Source organism: Botrytis byssoidea (assembly GCF_014898295.1).
Source record: "Botrytis byssoidea strain MUCL 94 chromosome Unknown BBYS_007, whole genome shotgun sequence".
Taxonomy (NCBI): domain Eukaryota; kingdom Fungi; phylum Ascomycota; class Leotiomycetes; order Helotiales; family Sclerotiniaceae; genus Botrytis; species Botrytis byssoidea.
The window spans coordinates 594,505-613,429 of NW_024065848.1; the positions used below are offsets into that span (position 1 = coordinate 594,505).

At 42.6% G+C, this 18,925-nt stretch overlaps 8 protein-coding genes across 8 annotated transcripts; 3 read left to right on the top strand and 5 right to left on the bottom strand.

The window, feature by feature from the left end:
* Positions 1–485: 485 nt before the first annotated feature.
* Positions 486–2,135, bottom strand: EAE97_004215 (uncharacterized protein; the record flags this gene model as incomplete). The annotated part of the gene is made up of 6 exons (XM_038874727.1): positions 486–623; positions 693–841; positions 892–1,287; positions 1,343–1,596; positions 1,648–2,005; positions 2,057–2,135. 6 exons carry the CDS (start codon positions 2,133–2,135, stop codon positions 486–488), a joined length of 1,374 nt encoding a protein of 457 aa, XP_038734171.1.
* A 1,620-nt stretch (positions 2,136–3,755) lies between these two features.
* EAE97_004216 (uncharacterized protein) lies at positions 3,756–4,859 on the bottom strand (the record flags this gene model as incomplete). Its single annotated transcript, XM_038874728.1, has 3 exons — positions 3,756–4,230; positions 4,300–4,738; positions 4,823–4,859. 3 exons carry the CDS (start codon positions 4,857–4,859, stop codon positions 3,756–3,758), a joined length of 951 nt encoding a protein of 316 aa, XP_038734172.1.
* Positions 4,860–5,686: 827 nt separating this feature from the next.
* EAE97_004217 (uncharacterized protein) lies at positions 5,687–7,929 on the top strand. Its single transcript, XM_038874729.1, has 3 exons — positions 5,687–5,933; positions 5,987–6,398; positions 6,561–7,929. The coding sequence occupies exons 2-3, from the start codon at positions 6,248–6,250 to the stop codon at positions 7,436–7,438; spliced, it is 1,029 nt and encodes a 342-aa protein (XP_038734173.1). The 5' UTR covers positions 5,687–5,933; positions 5,987–6,247; the 3' UTR covers positions 7,439–7,929.
* Positions 7,930–8,586: 657 nt separating this feature from the next.
* On the bottom strand, positions 8,587–10,822 carry EAE97_004218 (uncharacterized protein). The gene is made up of 5 exons (XM_038874730.1): positions 10,605–10,822; positions 10,304–10,491; positions 10,071–10,228; positions 9,757–10,015; positions 8,587–9,698 (listed from the first exon to the last, which is right to left on the bottom strand). The coding sequence occupies exons 1-5, from the start codon at positions 10,717–10,719 to the stop codon at positions 9,354–9,356; spliced, it is 1,065 nt and encodes a 354-aa protein (XP_038734174.1). The 5' UTR covers positions 10,720–10,822; the 3' UTR covers positions 8,587–9,353.
* A 24-nt stretch (positions 10,823–10,846) lies between these two features.
* EAE97_004219 (uncharacterized protein) lies at positions 10,847–11,258 on the top strand (the record flags this gene model as incomplete). Its single annotated transcript, XM_038874731.1, has 2 exons — positions 10,847–10,937; positions 11,077–11,258. The coding sequence occupies 2 exons, from the start codon at positions 10,847–10,849 to the stop codon at positions 11,256–11,258; spliced, it is 273 nt and encodes a 90-aa protein (XP_038734175.1).
* Positions 11,259–16,119: 4,861 nt separating this feature from the next.
* EAE97_004220 (uncharacterized protein) lies at positions 16,120–16,455 on the bottom strand (the record flags this gene model as incomplete). The annotated part of the gene is made up of 1 exon (XM_038874732.1): positions 16,120–16,455. The coding sequence occupies one exon, from the start codon at positions 16,453–16,455 to the stop codon at positions 16,120–16,122; it is 336 nt and encodes a 111-aa protein (XP_038734176.1).
* Positions 16,456–16,875: 420 nt separating this feature from the next.
* Positions 16,876–18,559, top strand: EAE97_004221 (uncharacterized protein; the record flags this gene model as incomplete). Its single annotated transcript, XM_038874733.1, has 4 exons — positions 16,876–17,096; positions 17,147–17,383; positions 17,435–17,509; positions 17,577–18,559. The coding sequence occupies 4 exons, from the start codon at positions 16,876–16,878 to the stop codon at positions 17,968–17,970; spliced, it is 927 nt and encodes a 308-aa protein (XP_038734177.1). The 3' UTR covers positions 17,971–18,559.
* Positions 18,327–18,527, bottom strand: EAE97_004222 (uncharacterized protein; the record flags this gene model as incomplete). Its single annotated transcript, XM_038874734.1, has 1 exon — positions 18,327–18,527. One exon carries the CDS (start codon positions 18,525–18,527, stop codon positions 18,327–18,329), a length of 201 nt encoding a protein of 66 aa, XP_038734178.1.
* Positions 18,560–18,925: the final 366 nt, after the last annotated feature.

The window sequence follows — 18,925 nt, forward strand, 5'->3', positions numbered from 1 at the left end:
TTTTTTAAATTATTTTATTAAAATATTATTTTAAGTATTTATTTAAAAAATTTATTTCATTTTTTGATTGAAATAATATATAATTCAAAAATTGAAGAAATAAGGGTTTTTGGTGTGTTTTTGCTTAATGTGCGATAAGCTGAGGCTGTAACTCTTACAATTAGTAGTTTGATAGATGACTTTTCATTTTCCCATGCACGTTCAAATGAATATTGAATATTGAATAGGTACCGGTACCCAACTCCCAAATATAAAGAGAACCATTTGTATTTGATATATACAGAAGAATCGAAGAGGTAAAAAGTTTATATACATGTTTTGATCGAATCAAATCGGAACAATGACAAAAAGCAATGAATATGTAACGATTGACCATATGTCGAAGAATGTCTCTTCTTCTCCATATCACGCTGTGGACAAAGAATGTATAATTTTTCTCATTCCCCATCCCATCTTGATTTTCATCTCCCAAAATCTCCGCTTAATTAGAAGCTTGGATTGGCATTTGTAAGCAATTGAGCAAAGTAGGCCTGGAACCAAGTACCCGCCTCTGGAGCTGGTTGAAGCGCATCGGCGAGTCCGCAGTGGAAATCGTATCGTGCGGCGCTGGTGTTGGAAGTTCCCTGATTGTTAAGTTAGTATAGATGTTAAGAATAAGAAGAGATGGGGGCGGGGTGTATGGGAAAACTAACGTCGCCTTCTCCACCGGGCTTGACCCAGACGAATGCATCTTCCAATGCATCTCCTGTGTTTGTGGTTGGTCGAACACCGAATCCGGTGCCGATGAGGTTGCACCAGTCACCCCAGGCAAGTTGGGCGGTTGGTTGAACACCATTACGACCTATTTCCACTGTTAGTATTGTCTAAAAAGTGCGGAGAAATGTCACTTACTAGTATCCATGATAAAGTGAGCTGGGAAACCTTGAGCGGTCAAAAGTGGAGCGAGAGCGTTAATGTACAATTTCTCGTTACAGTTGGAGTCACCAGAGGTGTAGGATGGGCAACTGGTGCTAGTCCAAGCATTGTAGTTTGCAACATTAGTTGCAAGACCTCTGACTGCCGCTGGACTTCCAGCTGCTTTGTAGACTTTGCCGAAGAGTTGAGCAGCCGGTCCGATGTTTGCAGGCCATCCTAACCAACCAGCATGTCCAGCATCCAAGTACATAGCGACGTTTGGAAGATTCAATTGCGCGATGGCATATTCGGTACCTTCCAGATAGGCTGCTTGCGCACCGGCACATTTTGCGACTGACAAGTTGGTGACGAGATTGGCCAACGAGTCGGGTTCTGTTGGATGATTAGCCACAAACCTACTTAAGCTTGAAATAAAAAATTCACTTACCGATGATGAGGATAACGCTGACATCGGAGTAAGTTTTCAAAAGAGCGACGATCGAATCGATATAAGCTTTGTACTTCACTAAGCCACCGTCTGCAATGCTGTATTCTCCGTTAGAAGCAGCAGCGGCGCAATCTCTGTCTGGTAAATCGTAGACTACAAAAGTGCCTGCAATAGGTGGGCTTGCTCCTGCTTTGTTCAAAGTCCGGATATTGGCAAGGTAAGTTCCCATCAATGGAACTTTGGCCGCGGTGTCACTGAAACCATCAGCTATCATATCCATCATTTGATTAAAGACGATGACTTACAGCCAATAAAAGGTGGGGACCTTTGCTACCGCAGCAGCTTTAGTAGCCATGGCTCCAGTGAGTGAAGGAATGGCACTCGCAGAGATTTCGGAAGCATAGTATGGATTCGCATAAAGTGCTTTTCCTATGAATGGATTACCAGCAACTGCTGCTGTTGTTGTTGCACTGCTGCCACTTGTGGTCGTGGTACCTTTGGTGGTAGATGTGATGATTGTGGTGGGAGTCGTTGCGGTGGGAGCTGAAGTTGCTGTTGTCGTGGCCGCAGCGCCTGGCAGACATTGAGAATAGTATGGGTTGCTAACAACACAGGTGAATCCCGAAACACAAGTTGTTGCGCCAGTCCAACCTTGACCACCACCTAAAGGTGTGTTAATACCATATTACCAACGAACAAAGCGTGATAACTTACATTGTGCGTAACCTGCACCTTGTGCATACACAGCAGGTGCTACAGCTGCAGCAGCGAGGAGAACATTCTTGAAACCCATTTTGACAGGAGAATTGAAGAAGTAAAGATTGTATGTGTGGTTGGATATTCGCATTTTGAAGAAAGGAACAGTCTTTTATATCATTTGGACTGAGATATGACTAACCATATTGGCCATACAAGTCTTGATGAACTAACGCGCCCTCACATCTGATCATCTACATGCAAGCTGCACCCCAATATCATAACGGAAGTCCGGCGCCGGCTTGCCAGTAGAATTTGTATAGCCTGAGTAGAACTTAAAAGATGTCATGGATTGATCATGAAGAAAATTATAATTTCGAATCCTTGGCAGGACCCCGCGAAATGTGATTGGACAAAATACATGAAACGAGAGGTTTTTTACTATAACGACGAATTAAAGTAATACCCAGTATCCAATCAAGACAATCGACGGAAAATCACCCAAACCAAATTTAGATTAAAGATATCACATACCTTAACAGGTACCTGAGCGACTAAGGAGCAACGGCCCGTTAAAGGATTGTATAGTATCATGTGCTATATGAACTGTCACTTGCTATATGATCTGTATTATACCTTCTGTCATCTTGACAGAAATGGTATTTTGTGGGGTTTGAAGATTATCTCACTACAAGGACAGAGACCAAGAACGTGATTTCCATGGTTAGATACCTAATAAAGCCAGAAAAACATCCACAATTCCGGAACTCAAGAGAGAGCAGCCGATGACAGCTAATACCGCCTCTTGTCCAAAGCTCTCGCGAAGAAGAAAAGCAGAATCTAAGGTCTAGATGCAGTAGTCGTATAGTGACTTCCAAGCTTGCAAGATATGGGGTAAAAATGAACTTACGCCACTTGAAGCTACACAGATACCTAGGTACTTTCAAGAATCCCAAAACTTAGGCTGGCATGAAAATGCGGAGGGAATCTGGGGAAGAGATGAAGGTTGTGGAGAAAGGCGTTGGCGGATTTAGCCTATTTTCTTGAAGACACGGTTACCCGCAGCTACCATCTAGATCACATGCTTTCAATTTGTTGATGGCAGATCTTTCCTTGTCGCCGGTGTTCTAAACAATGCAATGCCATATATGACATGCCGAAAAAAACACTGTCAGAGATTTGCATCTTGGCTCGAGCTGATCAGCCGTTCTTCTCTTTATTCTCGGAAGGGAAATCCGTGTATCGGTCCGGCGGCATGACCTTAAGTGTCGATATGTTGGATGAACTTAGAACTTCGCTTTGTTGTTTATTAGATTCATCAGCGAAGATGTCTAAAATGTGAACAGGAGACGAGATGAGAAGACTTGAGATTCTGTGATGTTACTAGTCAACTGTGTGTTCTGCAATTGACCAAGAAGACTATCTCAGTTATGTTTGGGGAATGAGGCGACGAGACCACTGGAGGAAATATGAAAGATAGATGATCTACGGATGAAAATGAAAGTGATGGGTATTGGGTATATTTGAAGCTTGAATAATATCCAACAGCTCGCTTATTAATTCTGTAATGAAATCATGGAGGTTGCTACTCCAATTTCAGCACTATAAATGACTATGCTATGTGATACGAGCCATTAATACAGCTGGCTCTCAGCTAGTCTCCTAAAACTCAAGTACCTGTCTATTTCCCAGTCGCAAACAAGAACGTAACACTCATCTAGAATCCATCAACCTTAATTCCCCTTTCCTTCTCCCCCCTCAACCTCTCCTGGTTATGTGTTACCCACCAAGCGTGCGTCGCATCCTTACCAATGAAATTCCCCTCCTCATCCATCTCATCCCACGGTTTTGGGGCTAGAATGTAATGAATATTTTTTACTTTATCATCTCTCCAAATTTGAGGATGGACGCCTTCCCATTTCAGAGTTTTGAGGGCGTTGTAAATATAAGGAAGTGGCACCCATCGGTTTTTGAAGAGATCAGAGAGGAGAGATTGATCTGCAAAATCCATATTGATTGCGGCGTCTGAGGAAAGATGATCAAGAATGGCATTGTATACGCCAGAAGAGGGGTTGACCACCTGAAGACCGCCGTTCATGAAACCAAGAGGAGAGGTATTGGGGGGTGGTCCAGTGGTTTGTGCGACTTCCGGTGTGTTGTGCTGGGAGGTGAATGCGCAGTTTTCGGGAACCCTGTAGGAATATTAGTATGTCTCCAGCTGTGCCTTTGGAGAAAGTGAATATATTGGAGAGTGAACATACCAGTCAGCAGGGTAATGTTTCTTCTTTAGCGGATTACAGACACATGCATGGCCCGCAGCAAAAACTCTCTGTCCCTTGCCCGCCACCTCCGGCGCATCGAGTTCTAATTCCATCAACTCGTCCATATTTTGTAGGACCAACATATCGCTATCGAGTTGCACAACGCGCTCATATTCGATTAAACTAAAAGGGGCGAGTTTAGACCAGCAATCGTAGAAGCGGGGGTCGTTGGAATAATCTTTTCCGCCATTCTTTGGGAGAAGATATTCAATGCGCTGTTTAGGGATACCACGGGCTTCGAGAGCAGCGTGGCCTTCAGGAGGGAAGGCATCGGTGTAGAGGGCTACGAGGGGATATTTGGAGTTGTGTTTTTTGAGGGAGTAGTCGAGGGTTAGAAGACCGGAGAGGTAGGCGGTGTTGGTTATGAGGGTTGTCCAGACTGCGGAAAAGGTATCGTTAGTTGAGTTATTTTTTGATGCGATATGCAGATGTGCCGAATTTTGTACTGAACTGCATAACATACCCTTCTTGGACTCGGTGACTCGTTCGGAGGATGTCATTTTCCTGAAATGTTATTCAACTTTGAGAAGTGTTGAGCGTGAGATGTATTGATTATGTAGAATTGGAGGGGTATATATGAATCAATCAAAAGAATAAGCACAGCTTTAGTATTCAATGATATGATATGATATGATAGATAACAAACAACTTTTCGTCAAGAAAGGAAGTGCGCGGGAAGTAAGTGAGTCAGTAACCTTTAGTAGGTAGGTAATGATGGAAAAGTATTTATACAATAGAAAGAAGAAGAAGAAGAAGAAAGGTGTGCTTGGACTACTGGCTCAGAATTGATCAAAAGGGGACAGATTCACATCACAACATCCTTATTAAATATCCTTAAATATCCTAATGTCAGCCAGCAAACCCTCAATATACGATACGAAACAATTTGCTACCGGACTCATCCCAACTGCCAAGATGTGAACGCGTCAATTGTTGCTTCAAACGTCGATAAATTGTAAGTCGAAAGATATCTGAAGTATTCTAATGGAATGATTTACCCACAAATACATGTATGAAGAGAAAAATCTGAAGTTTGGAAAGTTCAAATCAAGCAGCCTTATACCGACCGCTTCATGATACTCGAGTCTCACGATAATCGAAATTCATCCGACGAGTTTCGAGATCTGGATAATCCCCCACTTCGAATTCCCATCTGCCCCTCACTTCCCTTGCATTTGATGGCCGCTTTACGATCCTCAGCTATCCTCAGCCAAGATTATCGCAGCTGGAGTCTTTCCGTACGTCGCTTCGTTCCTTCTCTGATCAAGCTTCTCATCATATCATTGCTTATCTAACCAATCAATCCCATGTATACTAGGTACACATTGACGATTCCCATCGATAAGGCAGAGAGAACATGGAAGGAAGAAAAAGAGAAAAGGTCAATTGGAATGGAAGCTCACAGTAACAACTTGCCTTGCCTCCGACTTCGCCAAATGAATCTTCAAAGTTCAAAGCATTCCTACCTAGTCTCTCCAGCTAGTCACAGCACAGCTCCACCCAGTTTGGTAGTTCAACTCGTCATCCATCCGAAGTTTGAACATATTGGACATGATCTATTAATAAGCTAGGTAGTAAGTACGATATCCTGCAAAGTATTATCAATCTAGAATAACGGCGATCCAAGACCCTTGCTGTGCGACATAACAAATCGAGAATATCCTGCCTTCCAATTACAAACTACGGTTTGATAACCAACCAAGCAAACGAGCAGGCAAGCTCCATCGATCTATTGCTCGCGAAAAGCTTCCTCCCATCTAGTTTAGCTCTCTGTCTTATCGATGTGGACTTCATTGTGAAATTTCAGACGAGGGGCAGACAAGACAAGACTTAATGTTTGCAAAAGACTCGCGGATTTGTGATCAGTTAGCCTATATAGGCAATCGAAATGGCTACGAGTGAGTCTGCCATCATGTCGCGGTTGCAGATAGGAGGGAATACTACCGACGGTGGGGAGAAAATGGTAGAGAAGAAGAGAGAGGCAAAGAATTATAGAGGATTTGTGGCGGGTGTGTTTTCGGGAGTTTCAAAACTTACTGGTATGACAATTTGAGATTTCTTTGCTTGCGGATTTGAGCTCTGTCTATGTTCTGGAGAGAAAATGCTGGGTGATTTGTGAATGCAAACTGAATTGTCAATCGGGGGTTGCTATCCATCTTATAATAAGGAGAATACAAATGCTAATCATATACCATTACCAGTTGGGCATCCATTCGATACCATAAAAGTCCGTCTACAAACCTCCACATCATCTCAATTCAACGGGCCACTTCAATGTCTTCTCCTCACCATTCGCAACGAGGGCTTCACCGGTCTCTACAAGGGTGCCACTCCCCCTTTAGTAGGCTGGATGTTCATGGATAGTATTATGCTCGGTTCCCTAACCTTCTACCGCAAACTTCTCCATCAAACCCTCTTCTCCCCCTCTCGCATGGCCGCCACCCCATCTAGTCTCGCGCGTCCCGGTGATTCCCTCACGCCCTCTCAAATCCACAAACTGCCCACTGTAGGCCACGCCCTCGCTGGTGTCATGGCAGGCGCAACCGTAAGTTTCATTGCGGCCCCCGTCGAACATCTAAAAGCACGTCTACAAATCCAATACTCGAGTAAGAAATCTGAACGTCTATATAGCGGTCCCATCGACTGCGCACGTAAAATTTACCGGTATCATGGTATACCAGGCCTCTACCATGGTCTCTCCGCTTCTCTTTTCTTCCGTTCCTTTTTCTTCTTCTGGTGGGGTTCTTACGACGTTTTCACACGTCTGTTGTCAGAAAAAACACAATTGAGTACCCCCGCCATTAATTTCTGGGCTGGCGGTCTCTCGGCACAAGTTTTCTGGATGACGAGTTACCCGAGTGATGTGGTTAAACAACGGATTATGACAGATCCACTAGCCGGTGGATTGGGAGATGGGGTGCGCAAATTTCCGAATTGGAAGAGTGCGGCGAGGGAGGTGTATAGGGAGAGTGGATGGAAAGGGTATTGGAGAGGCTTCCTACCCTGTTTTTTGAGAGCTTTCCCCGCGAATGCGGTTGCGCTAGTGGCGTTTGAGGGCATTATGAGGGCGCTGCCTTGATGTGTATGTGCATACGCAGCTGCGCATATACTCCAACGACAAAAATTCTAGAAGATCGGAAAGTTGCTGGAAAGAGTGTAAGATATTGTATAGCGAGAGATGACGAGAAGCATGCATACATGGCGTTAGGAACTGCATATCGATTTTTGCGGGAGATGAACAGACACCATCTCCAATTAACTAGAGGAACCGGAGGGAATTCACCTATACACGTAATGATTTACATGAGAGAGGTGTTGTACAAGATATGGATAGATGAAAGAGAAGACATACTGGTAGAACCCAGCATACCAGCATATATGGCTAGATCAGATGGATACACATCTCCGTATCTATCTATCGCTACCTAGACAAACACACAAAAAGTGTCACTGTCTTGTGCAATTGAGAAATTGGGCAATCGGGCAGTTAGAATTTAGTAAAAGTAAAAGTAGATGTAGATGTAGAAGTAGATAGAACTCAACTCAAAATAAACTCAAATCCAAATTCAAAGTCCTAAAATATAAAATACACTTCATTCTTTATATAGTACCTGCCTACCTACCTAGATACCTAGATGTGTATGATTGCGAATACACACACACAAACACACACATAGATATGTATATTTCCCTATTACCTATTACCTATTACCTACAACCTACTATTACTAGCTACTAGATATTATCTACTATCTACCAACCTCTCCAACTCCAACTCCAACTCGAACTCCAACTCGAACTCCAAATAGTAACATATAACATGAAGTTATTAATGATTAATATCTACTTCAAGATCATTACCTACAACGGGATAGAATAGATTAGAATAAAAATGAAATATAATAGATTGACTACTGCAAATATACACATAATGATAGCAAGACAGCGAGAAGGGATCTTGACTCCATCGTGCATGCCCTCTGCCGTCATATGTGTAAGAAGAGGGAGGTGGAAAGTTGATGTCGAGTTTAAATCGGGAGACATATCACGGACCATGTAATATATCGGATATGATTTGGATGGTTATGTAGTTCATTTCTCTATCAATCAATCACTTGCTTCGTATCATCTCAGTCTTCCACATTCGCTTCGACTGCCGAATAATCCCACACTGCCATCCGTCCAATAACATCTCCCTGCATGTGCAGTGGCATGCATACTCCAGACATTCCCTTTCCCCCTACCCCGTATTCCCCTTCCCCTCAATAAAATCTAAAATAAAAGCAACATCCACCTGAGAGAAGCGAGGTCAACCAACTAACTGCATGAAAATTTCGAAAATATATTCCTCCCCCAAATTCGATTCTCTCATTCCAATCAGTCAATACTCGTCCTTGTAAATATTAGATTAAACTCCCTTGTTTTGTCCTTCCTCCTCCATGCAAGCGAAACTCCACCACCGTCATTTGACATTGCATAAAAGCAAGGCTATGAGTTGTATGCATTGTATATCCTCAAGTGAAGAGAAATACATGGATAAACATGACACCGCCAGCTGGATAATCAACCGAGGAGTTGTGTATGAACAGCAAACAGATGCAGACCGCATCTCCGATTGATCGATACGTTGATTGTATTATACAAGCCATCTTATATTCGAAAATCCGCCGAATGATCTTTCATCTGCCCTCAAATGAAATAATTAAGAAAAGAAAAAGGAAAAAGACATGTTAAAGTGTGTGGGTATTTTGGTGAAGAGAAATTTGCTCCATATGCGGTGTAAGATGGAATTTTTGCCTGGCGTCGCTAGGACGACTCATAAAAGACCAGAAGCAGATGCGATGCGATATTTTTAAGGCGTACTAATATTCACCGCAGCAAATGGTCGTATTTATATTAACGGGGGTTCTGTGCTGCTCAGATAGAGAGGGGTCATGCTTTTGTTGGAATGGGAAATCTTGAAGGCTTGGCTCCGAACAGACAGAGGTTAATTATCAAAGGATCAACTTTTGAAGATTTTTCTGTATGATCATATCTTGCACGGAGCTCATCGTGACTTTGAGGAGATCGGTATCGGTGGCGTTTGTGAAATGGCCATAAACTTCGCGTCCAGGGGTTCGGTTCAGAGCAATAAACTTGTCCATGAAGTATTTAGAGGTTTGTTGCGAGCTTGTGGTATCTCCTTGGAAATCGGAAAACCCAAACTTGGTAATCGGGCTGTGACCAATCTTTGCTTTAAACAAGTCGATCTTGTTCAAGAAGAGAATCAATGCGGAGTGTTTAAACCAATGAGAGTTAGCAATCGACTCCCAAAGCATTAAAGCTTCTTGCATTTGGTTCTGGCAAAGTGTTAGTCAATATTTGGTATATAATGATTTGCGGCCGAGGGAGACTTACTCCATCCTTGTCTTCAGCTAGACACTGGTCATAACCACTGATAGCAACTAAGAATAGCAATGCATTGACATTCTCGAAGCAATGGATCCATTTCTTTCGTTCTGATCTTTGTCCTCCAACATCGAACATTCTGTATTGCAATGAGCCGAGATCGAAGTGTGTTTCGGTGATACCAGTAGTTCTTAATCTGGCACGAAGAACATCTTGATCGGTTGGAACGAATTCCTTGCTGAAGAGACGATCTAAATCTTCGAAGAAACTAAGATCCACCATGTTAGAAGTGTATATTTCGTAGAGCTGAAGGAGAGACTTACTAGCCCAAATTATCATGCAGAGCAAACTCATTTCCTCTCTCAACAGTCTTCTGGATACCTGCATCTGCCCACATATCTTTGAATGCTCTGAGGTATTCGAGAGGAATTGGTTCGCATGGTCTGAGATCCTTTTCTTCTGTGATTATTGAAAGGTATTGCTGCGAATGAAGTAATTAGCCAATGTCCTGTGATAATGATCGCAAGATTGAAAGCGAATTCGAGGATTAACTTACTTTGGTGCTTTCGTGTTCGAAGGGAGTATTGAAATCATTCATTGCCTCCACTGTCATTCGCAAGCCATCCAAAATGTTGTGAAAGATGATAATGCGCCATTCTTCTTTTTCAGTCTTTGAGAAACCTTTATCGGTATAAATAAGTCTCATCTGTTTGAGAATTGTTGACTTTCCAGATTCTCCAGCACCTGCAGAACATAAGAATTAGTAAATGCTATCTTCATCTTGAGGTTGTGAAGCTCGAGAAAGTATGATTGATCGATCGTCGTTCTGGCGAATTGTGGAGGATGCGACAACTTACCCAATAATAACAACTTAACTTGTCGCTGCATAACCTTTTCATCTCTGTGGATAAGAGCGTCTATCTCTTTGGACCTCTTGGCCTCGACATCCTCCCTGCTGCCGAAACACATCATGAAGGGCCAAAATTAATACGTAAGGTTCAAGAAAGAGAGAAAAGATTCTCAGTTGCTGTCGGGATAATTTTGGTAACTGAAGAGCGGTTCGAAGATCAGGGTAGAAGAGAATTTGAGTTTCAGTAGAATGGGATGGGATGAGATAGGATCGGGATGGGCTGGGCAAGCTATTGGTAACGTTGCGGAGTTAATTAATTCGCCGCTGGTACCAGGCAAAAGTAAGTTAAATAGGTACGTTAACAGGTCCAGGTTAGTTATCCTGCAGAACTAGTGTCAAATGTCAAGCGTCAAGTGCTGAAGAGCGTTGAATTTTCTTCTTCTTCTTCTTCTTCTTCTTCCTCTTCTTCTTCTTCAAAGGAACGAGCGTTAGATTCGGTAATGGCAATGGTTCGTTGGATCTTAATTTTCTTCGGGGAAGGACGCTGTTGATAAGACCAGACGGACGGGCGGCTTTGACGGATAGCTTCCAAGGTTATGCGAGCAAAGTGATGGATCTGGGCTGGAACTCGCTCGGGAGATTAAGTCGATTTGAAGATTGAACGGGTTACGGGACCTGTCCATCCAGTCATAAGCAGGTGTTTCTGAAGAAAATGCAAGGTAGACCGGCAGAGGAGTAGCAAGACTAATTAAGAGTGTTGATGATTTGAAATACCTACTGGGGACCAGTTTAATGAGATAAACTTTGGATTGTCGATCGTATTAAAGTTTTTTTTACTTTTGTGCGTAGGGCCAGGACTATGTATTACTGCGACGACTTCTACGGCGCAACAAGGTAGGTAGCTTGGGTAGGTAGAATTGATGCTTTTCTGCTGTGATGATGAATTTTGTGATGAGGTCGAAATTTGATATCCGATTGGACTTGAAATTGAATATGAATATGGAGTCGAATTGAATCGTGTAATTGATACCTTTCCTCCACAAAAAAGAAAGTTATTATGGTGTGGGTGGGTATTTTTGGATAACACCACCTAGGAATTAATATCAACGACTGAGTGAATCAGATAATGTGACCCAAATAAACGGTCTTTTTTATGTTTCAATTGGATTGGACGATATATTTGAGAGGATTTTTATGAAATGGATTGGTTGACGGATGGTAGATGGGTGGTGAATGAATGGAAGGGGGAGAAGAAGGGGGTTCGATGTTGATGCTGATGTTGATTTAGGATTGGAAATGGAGATGGAAGGGGTAGAAACAATAATGGAAAGCGAGAAGAGGAATGATCCTCGATTTCGAAGCCGAATTTGATGAAATGACTCCCCAGGTAAAAGTGTAAGGTTATCGGCCTCTTATTTACTCTTATTAATTGAGCATGGAAAAGAAAAGACAGCAGCAAATTATTGGCTTACTTGCATTGACGCAGGCGTACGGCAAGAAATGGGAAATGGGAAATGGGAAAGGGAAATGGGAAAAGGAAAAAGAAGAAAAAGAAAGGAAGATTGTTATAAGTTTCGTTTCGTACCTAGGTAGGTATGTAGGTATGTACTTGGATGAGTATTTCTAAGCTCAATCTGATGATATATTTACTTCTACCTGCCTCCAGCTAGGTATGCAAGAAGATGAATACGAGCGAGAGATCCCAAGCGTCTATATGGATGATTATCCAGTCACCAACTTTGCTTTATTCGCGCGCGATTGTTTGATTTCTATTTTAACCCTCGGTACTGATGATCGTTCAATCAATTTTGAATGCAACGATGCTGCTTGACCAGCTCTCCGTGGGCCTTCGATTCATGTACATGTGCATCGAAACATATTTCGATGTACCAATATACCAGCATCCCAGCATTCCTATCATGCCCATTGCATCGTGTATCTCTAGGGCTTATTATCAAAAGATGTGTAATACCTACCTCTACGTCAAACCACTAAGAAGAGGGTGATATGGATGTGTGTGGCAGATGCTGACGATATGAGCAACACAGTGTCACTGTTGCCATCGCTATCGATTGTAACCTCAGACGGTCGGCCGTTTTAGTACGAATGTCTCAAAATCTTCACACAAGGATAACAAGGATATCCGAACTCAAAAATATAACCACATGGAAATGGTCATTCCATCTGCGACAGATGCATGAAGGTAAAGCATGTACAGGGAAGCAACGTGGAAACGTACGGTAGTAGATTAAGAAGGTTGTCAAATGCAGTCCCGAAATCTCGAAAGTTTGGTTCATGTTGAGGTGAAAGGGGCGCTAGAAGGTCCACCCCCTCGCTGCGGCAACCAATAAACACAGTGTGCAGTGTGGGTGATGGATGTTAATGGTCCGTTATAGAAAATGGGAAGATCAAAGGACGACGGCGAGAACGGACGAATGAACATCAAACGTTAAACGATGCGATATTTCTAGGATTCGTCTACATTCACACAGGTAGATGGGCACTGGGCAGTGTTTTGCAAGGTTTTTATACAGATTGGCCAGTCATTAATTTGAAATGCTCCATGGAGATGTTGGTTTATGTGGTGTAACCGTCATCTGAAGAATTCTCAGGTACTTTAAGGAAGGTGTTTCTTGCAATGTCTTCCCTCGCCTCACGCGTACATGTGGGAGGTGTGATACTTGAACATGTAATCGCGAAATGTACCTATATGCGGATTAAGAGATGGTCGTTCAGGGGTTGTAAGCAGGATGGCGAGAATGGCTGAATGGCGCAGTCCGATTGATACTACCGCACTAAGCACAAGGCCAAGGATGGGTCATACAAGGTCTATCTGCAAGACCTGACAGACGGAGTAAAGAAGCATGGCCGGAATGGTGAGAAAATGCTAGTGCTGCATCGCTATCAATAGCACGAGGTCGAAAGGGATTGGATATGTTCAGCCTATAGCATAACGGATGCTCCATTTATCAATATGTCACCAACACGAATAATAAGCATTGAAAGCCCTCTTGTCAAAGTGTAACTGTAACGTTGAAAGAAGGGAGAATTTATACTGAAATCATAGTAAGAGGCAACGAGCTAAGGTCTTCAGAAGTAGAATAGCTAGATTTGAACTTGGCTATTGGGTACGTTAGTTAGAAATCTCACAATGTACGTACGTGCCTCAGTGTGCCTACTCTCTCCCGTCCGGTACTGAGATAAGTTAAAGTTTGTTCATGCAGAAATGATGCATTAGGTACGGACCGTCAATAGTCTTCCAAGATCCCCCATCCCCCCCTTCTCACTCCTGAAACGAACCACTATCATTTATCCCTCGATGTCTAGACGACAAATAAGTAAGGATACCCGTGGCAATCTTCCGGTTGGGCAGTGTGATTCGTCTCTCTCCAGAGTATTTTTATCCGACTAACGATATTTAGCCATTCAGAAATTCAAGGATGAGCCCACATGGTCGTCATCATCACACACCTAGGTGACTACCAGGTACATACTTGCCTCGCTTGTCAAAGTCTCTCTCTTCTCTTGAATTTGGCCCCCGAGATCCCATGAGCCCATCTTTCATTGGTGAGATTTTCCGAATCAAAGACTCAATTTGGAGGATTCCTGAACTCTTTAGGGCTCATTTGAATCGTTTTTTTTCTTAACATTACGAGTAATCCTAATGTATTAGTCATGTATAATGTTTACTGAATATACGAGTAAGATTGAATTCAATAAAATATTAGAAAACTAGAATATTGATATTTAAATCGAGACCAAGATATTAATAATTCAAAAATAAAACGACCTGAACTAGTATAGACTAGACCCCAAATAGCACTTTTGACATTTGAGATATTAATACATAGAATAAATAGTACGTGTATATGAGGATATTACCGTTAAATATAATATTCTTATCTCAAATAAAATCAGATTTTATATTAATTAAATTCTTATATATAATGTATTTATTGATTTCTTTATTATTTATATTCTTGCTAATATACAGACTACAAAGGAGTTCTAAGTTAGTAGTCTAGGGAATATATTTACTTTAATAATCAATCTTCACTTTAATTCAACGACTTTCCCTTCTCAACCTTTTATCATTCAGTCACTTATCCTCATTCCTTTTAGCAATGTATAGTATAGTGAGAGCAATTGATCTTCTTCTTGAAAGCCCTCCTTGTGCTTTATATGGTAGCCTTGCATCTACTCTTTCTTTGAGTAAAAAACCATGGACTGATACTTATCATTCTATCCTCAAATCAACGATGCACATGCCAATGTTGAAGAGGGGTGATAATTAGGAATCGGTGCTTTCCAAATCGTGATTTGGAAAGAATTAGTATTTTACAGTAAGGTTCCAAAACTTCATTTTCTCTTCACTCCAGCTTGACACTCGGAAGTCTGATCCACAGCGTTCTCTCAAATACGATATACATGATGAAAATATTTTGTATCAACGATAGATATAGAACCGATGACCTCCTATATCACATCTACATATGATGAGATTTATGTTCCTTTAAATTTTGAACGTATCTGAACCATTATTTGCATCCAGGTACACGACAAGTATGTCGTTCATTAAGAGCAAGGCCTCTATGCTGTGAAAGAGTAATATAATGCGAGTAAACTCCAGGGCCGTCTTCGCATCGATAAAGTTCCTGATAAGGATGGGTTTTATGGTGGTTCTCATGAGCCCGGAAAGAATACCTGTAGATGTAAATGTTACCGCATTCTGGAAGCTTGCGCCTGGAAATAGCTTTCGGGTTGTGCGTACGTTCATGTCGGCGGAGGTTAGTACGGGAGGAGTAGTTTTTCCCGCAGATTTTGCATGTGTAAAAATCAGTTTTTTTGTGTAATCCTCATTGACCTCAAAGCTTTTGCTTCGATGTCTTTTCTTGCACAATGGTGATTGGAAATCAAGATATCGGAAGCTCGAAGATTTGGACTTAATTGTCGAGCTTGCCGGTTGAGATTGAGGTCTTCGTGGATCTGTTGGGGTTTGAATTAGTAAAACAAACCCAAAAGTTTGATAGCTATTACATATACATATTGATTGTTCTGGAAAGAATTGTTGTAATTATTTGATTGATGTGTCCAATCCTCCTTCGTGACGACTTTGTTGCGTTCTGGAATGGGACTCCAATGGGTTTGGAGAGTCGGCTTATGGTCGGTAGCAGAACATTCAGGAATGTGTATGTAGTCATTGGGATAGTAATCTTGATGATTTGAATTTAAATTATCTGCTTGAGTTAAACAATGATTCTATTTTGGAATATTTCTAACCTCGTGTACATGACGGTTCACTATTTATCTAGCATCTTTGTCCGGTCTCCTGCTTACCCCTGTTTGCTGATAGGTTTTATAACCTGACTGACATTGCCGTTATACCATGATACTTTGATCTTTCTACTCTTTTTCGAGTCGTGGACTCTGGTATTTACGACTATTCCCCGCCATGTCAAACAAATCAGCGGGTATGCCGGTCCCTCGTAAACTCCGCATCGAGACCATCACCGAAGACGCACCTAGCCATGACGGCACCCAAACGATAACATCATACCGGCGGCAACTGTGAGTGCTAGATATGCTAGACTACAAGTTATCCACGGCTTGCATAGCTGCAAAACTTCCTCAAACTTTCCAGCTTCGGACCTCAATCCCTCAAGAGAGGGCGGTTCCGTAACAAGGTTTTGTAGTCGTTCTTTTTCGTTTTGCTGGGTAGTGTCTGATACCGAATTCCATATGACTCCCAAGTCTTCTTTCAACGAGGGCTTGAATTGTGAGAAGCTCACATCTGGATTACCGTTCGGCTTGGGGGCTATAGCCTTGCCGCTATCTTTGGTGGCTAGGTCTCCTCCCATCTCGGCAGATTCATTAGATGCCAAGTACCTATCAACCGGATCTGGAATATCACTCCTGCATTATCAATTCTGCCAATCGAAACCCGCCATAAATTATCAGCCCCGGTATATAGGGAAATTCAGAACATCGAACACCTTATGAATAAAATTGAACCCCCAAAAAGGGACCGTACGCAGTGTTGGCGGTGGCGACTCCGTCGGAAGCACGTGATGGCTGTCGCCCACTCGGGAGCTAGGCATCATTTTCCCGGCTCCCCTCCATGCTGTTCAGGTAAGCAAGCACGTAGAAGCCTATTGAAGCGGAACAGTCTCCGCATAACAGAGACCTTATAAAGAATCGATATGCATACCTCAAAAGAAAGTTCTGCACATTCACAAGAACTGTAATAAGCACCTCACCCTATCTTGCCCCTTATCGCAATGGCCGCACAAGCAAATAAAACCGCAATCATAGGCCACCGAGGTTGGGCGGCCGGGCCCATCGTCGAAGCTTTGGCAACTGCATCAGTGCAGCCTATCCGTATCCTGTATCGAGCCGGCTCACCCGTCGGAAATATGCCAAAGAATGTCGAGTTAGCAGAATATTCTTGGGACCAAGAATCGAGTCTTGAAACAGCTTTGAGGGGTGTTGACATTCTTATGTACGTTTCTCAAACAGTAACAGCGTCACTTCAGACTAACATCTGATTAGTTCTCTTATCGGCCATGATGGGCTTCATATGCAACAGAAGCTGATACAGCCCATGAAAGCTGCGGCTGTGAAACTATTCGCGCCGTCAGATCTTGCTCTGCCATACACAGCAGAGGAGAGTGCAACTGTTGCTGTCCCGAGAGAAAAAAAGGAACTAAAGCACGCACTTCATGACGCCGGCATACCTACCGTTACTGTTGTAATTGGAAACTTCACGGCCTTCGCATTACAATCGCCGTAAGTCCATGGCGTGATGTTGATGAAAATTTATTCTAAGTACAATTTTAGTTATATAGGCATTGACGTCCCTCAAAATCGAATTGTTTTCACCGGGAATAGTAAGACGCAGCCCGTCTACCTCTGGTATGTTAGCTATGTCTATAAACATCTAGGTATTCAACTCTATATGAAGCACCCTGACACCGAATAGTTCTCGAAAGTACGTCGCTGCCGGTTACGCCTCTATTTTCGTCTATAACTCGCCTACCAGCTTGAGTGGCCGTACAATAGGGTTGAATGAGCTGCATCCTACAGGTGCGGAGATAGCTGCAGCGATGGAGGAGCGTGCTGGACGACCTCCCCAGACTGCGGAGGAAAGCATTGAGAACATGAGATTGCAGGCCTTGGAAGGTAATTTGGCGGCCCTAGTTCGGAAGAAAATGGGTGAAGGCACACATGATGTGGGGTCTGATATTTGGGATGTGGCGGGGTATCCGAAGACTACTATCAGAGAGTTGATTGTGGATGGCAAATTGGACGAGGAGCAGTCCTATATTCAGCCGAGCGAAGACACCTTGCATCTCCTGGACAAATACTTCGCTTAGGCTGACAGGTCAAAATGTCTGCTTGATTGTGGTTTCTCATGGTGTTTCTCGCATCTTTTGTACAGATGCAAGAGAGCTTCAAATTTCAAATGGTTGAGAACCACTTTAGTTTCCCTTTTCCTCGAACCAATACCCAGAAACTCTGCGGCCAAACGAAGTAGAGAAATCTGCTGTATCGATAACTGTCGTACAAGAGACGCTACCAGCTCATGGATACTTCATGTACCTAGCTATGTACAAAGGCATTCTTTCAAACAAAATTGACAAAAGGTGTCCATGCTTCGCTTGCTTTTGTAGCATTGTGTCCTTGTTTTTAAACTCAAAGATTACAGTGAATCCATTCAACATTTGCAAACTCAGTGAGTTGCATGTAACATCAATGCCCATGCTTTTCCCTCTGGACTGCCAATAGTATAAAGTGTGTTGCTTCTGTAAGTGTAGGGGTCCACTGCAGGAGAAATGATACCGCTCTTCACAGAGCGTGAAACCGCGTCCAAGCTAGTCTTTGCCCAAGAAGTGTATCGGCTCCCAAAAGTAGCGGGCGACAGAACTGCCATTTGATATATATTAGATCTAATGTTTTAGATTAGAGATTAAATCTATAAATAATAATAAAAGGCATCCGAATAAGCCCTTGATTTGCGGTGTGTAGATGATATTATATATATTAGCTCGTGATTTGATTATTTGATCATCTCAAGCGAGTGCATATTGAGTGAAGTGGATCTAACCTCAGTCCAATTCGAGCCAATGAAATCAGCTAAAAACGGTCTAACTTCTTTGGGAAAACCACGAGATATAGACCAACCATATTACGCTTGTGGATCTCTTATCGATTGAGGTGCATGGTGGGGTAAAAATATTTGGGAGCGGCCGCGGTCATATCGACAAGGAGGAAAAAAACTCTTCAAGTCAATAAGGTTATCTAGCTAGGTATGTTTGACAGCGAGCGGCC

Excerpts from the sequence above, each read along its gene's own strand:
- EAE97_004217 (XM_038874729.1), top strand. The coding sequence starts at position 6,248 with ATGGCTACGAGTGAGTCTGCCATCATGTCGCGGTTGCAGATAGGAGGG. Across the intron at positions 6,399-6,560 it reads GGGAGTTTCAAAACTTACTG|TTGGGCATCCATTCGATACC; the intron begins GTATGACAATTT and ends TACCATTACCAG.
- EAE97_004218 (XM_038874730.1), bottom strand. The coding sequence starts at position 10,719 with ATGATGTGTTTCGGCAGCAGGGAGGATGTCGAGGCCAAGAGGTCCAAA. Across the intron at positions 10,492-10,604 it reads AGTTAAGTTGTTATTATTGG|GTGCTGGAGAATCTGGAAAG; the intron begins GTAAGTTGTCGC and ends TATGTTCTGCAG. Across the intron at positions 9,699-9,756 it reads TAGCTGAAGACAAGGATGGA|AACCAAATGCAAGAAGCTTT; the intron begins GTAAGTCTCCCT and ends ACACTTTGCCAG.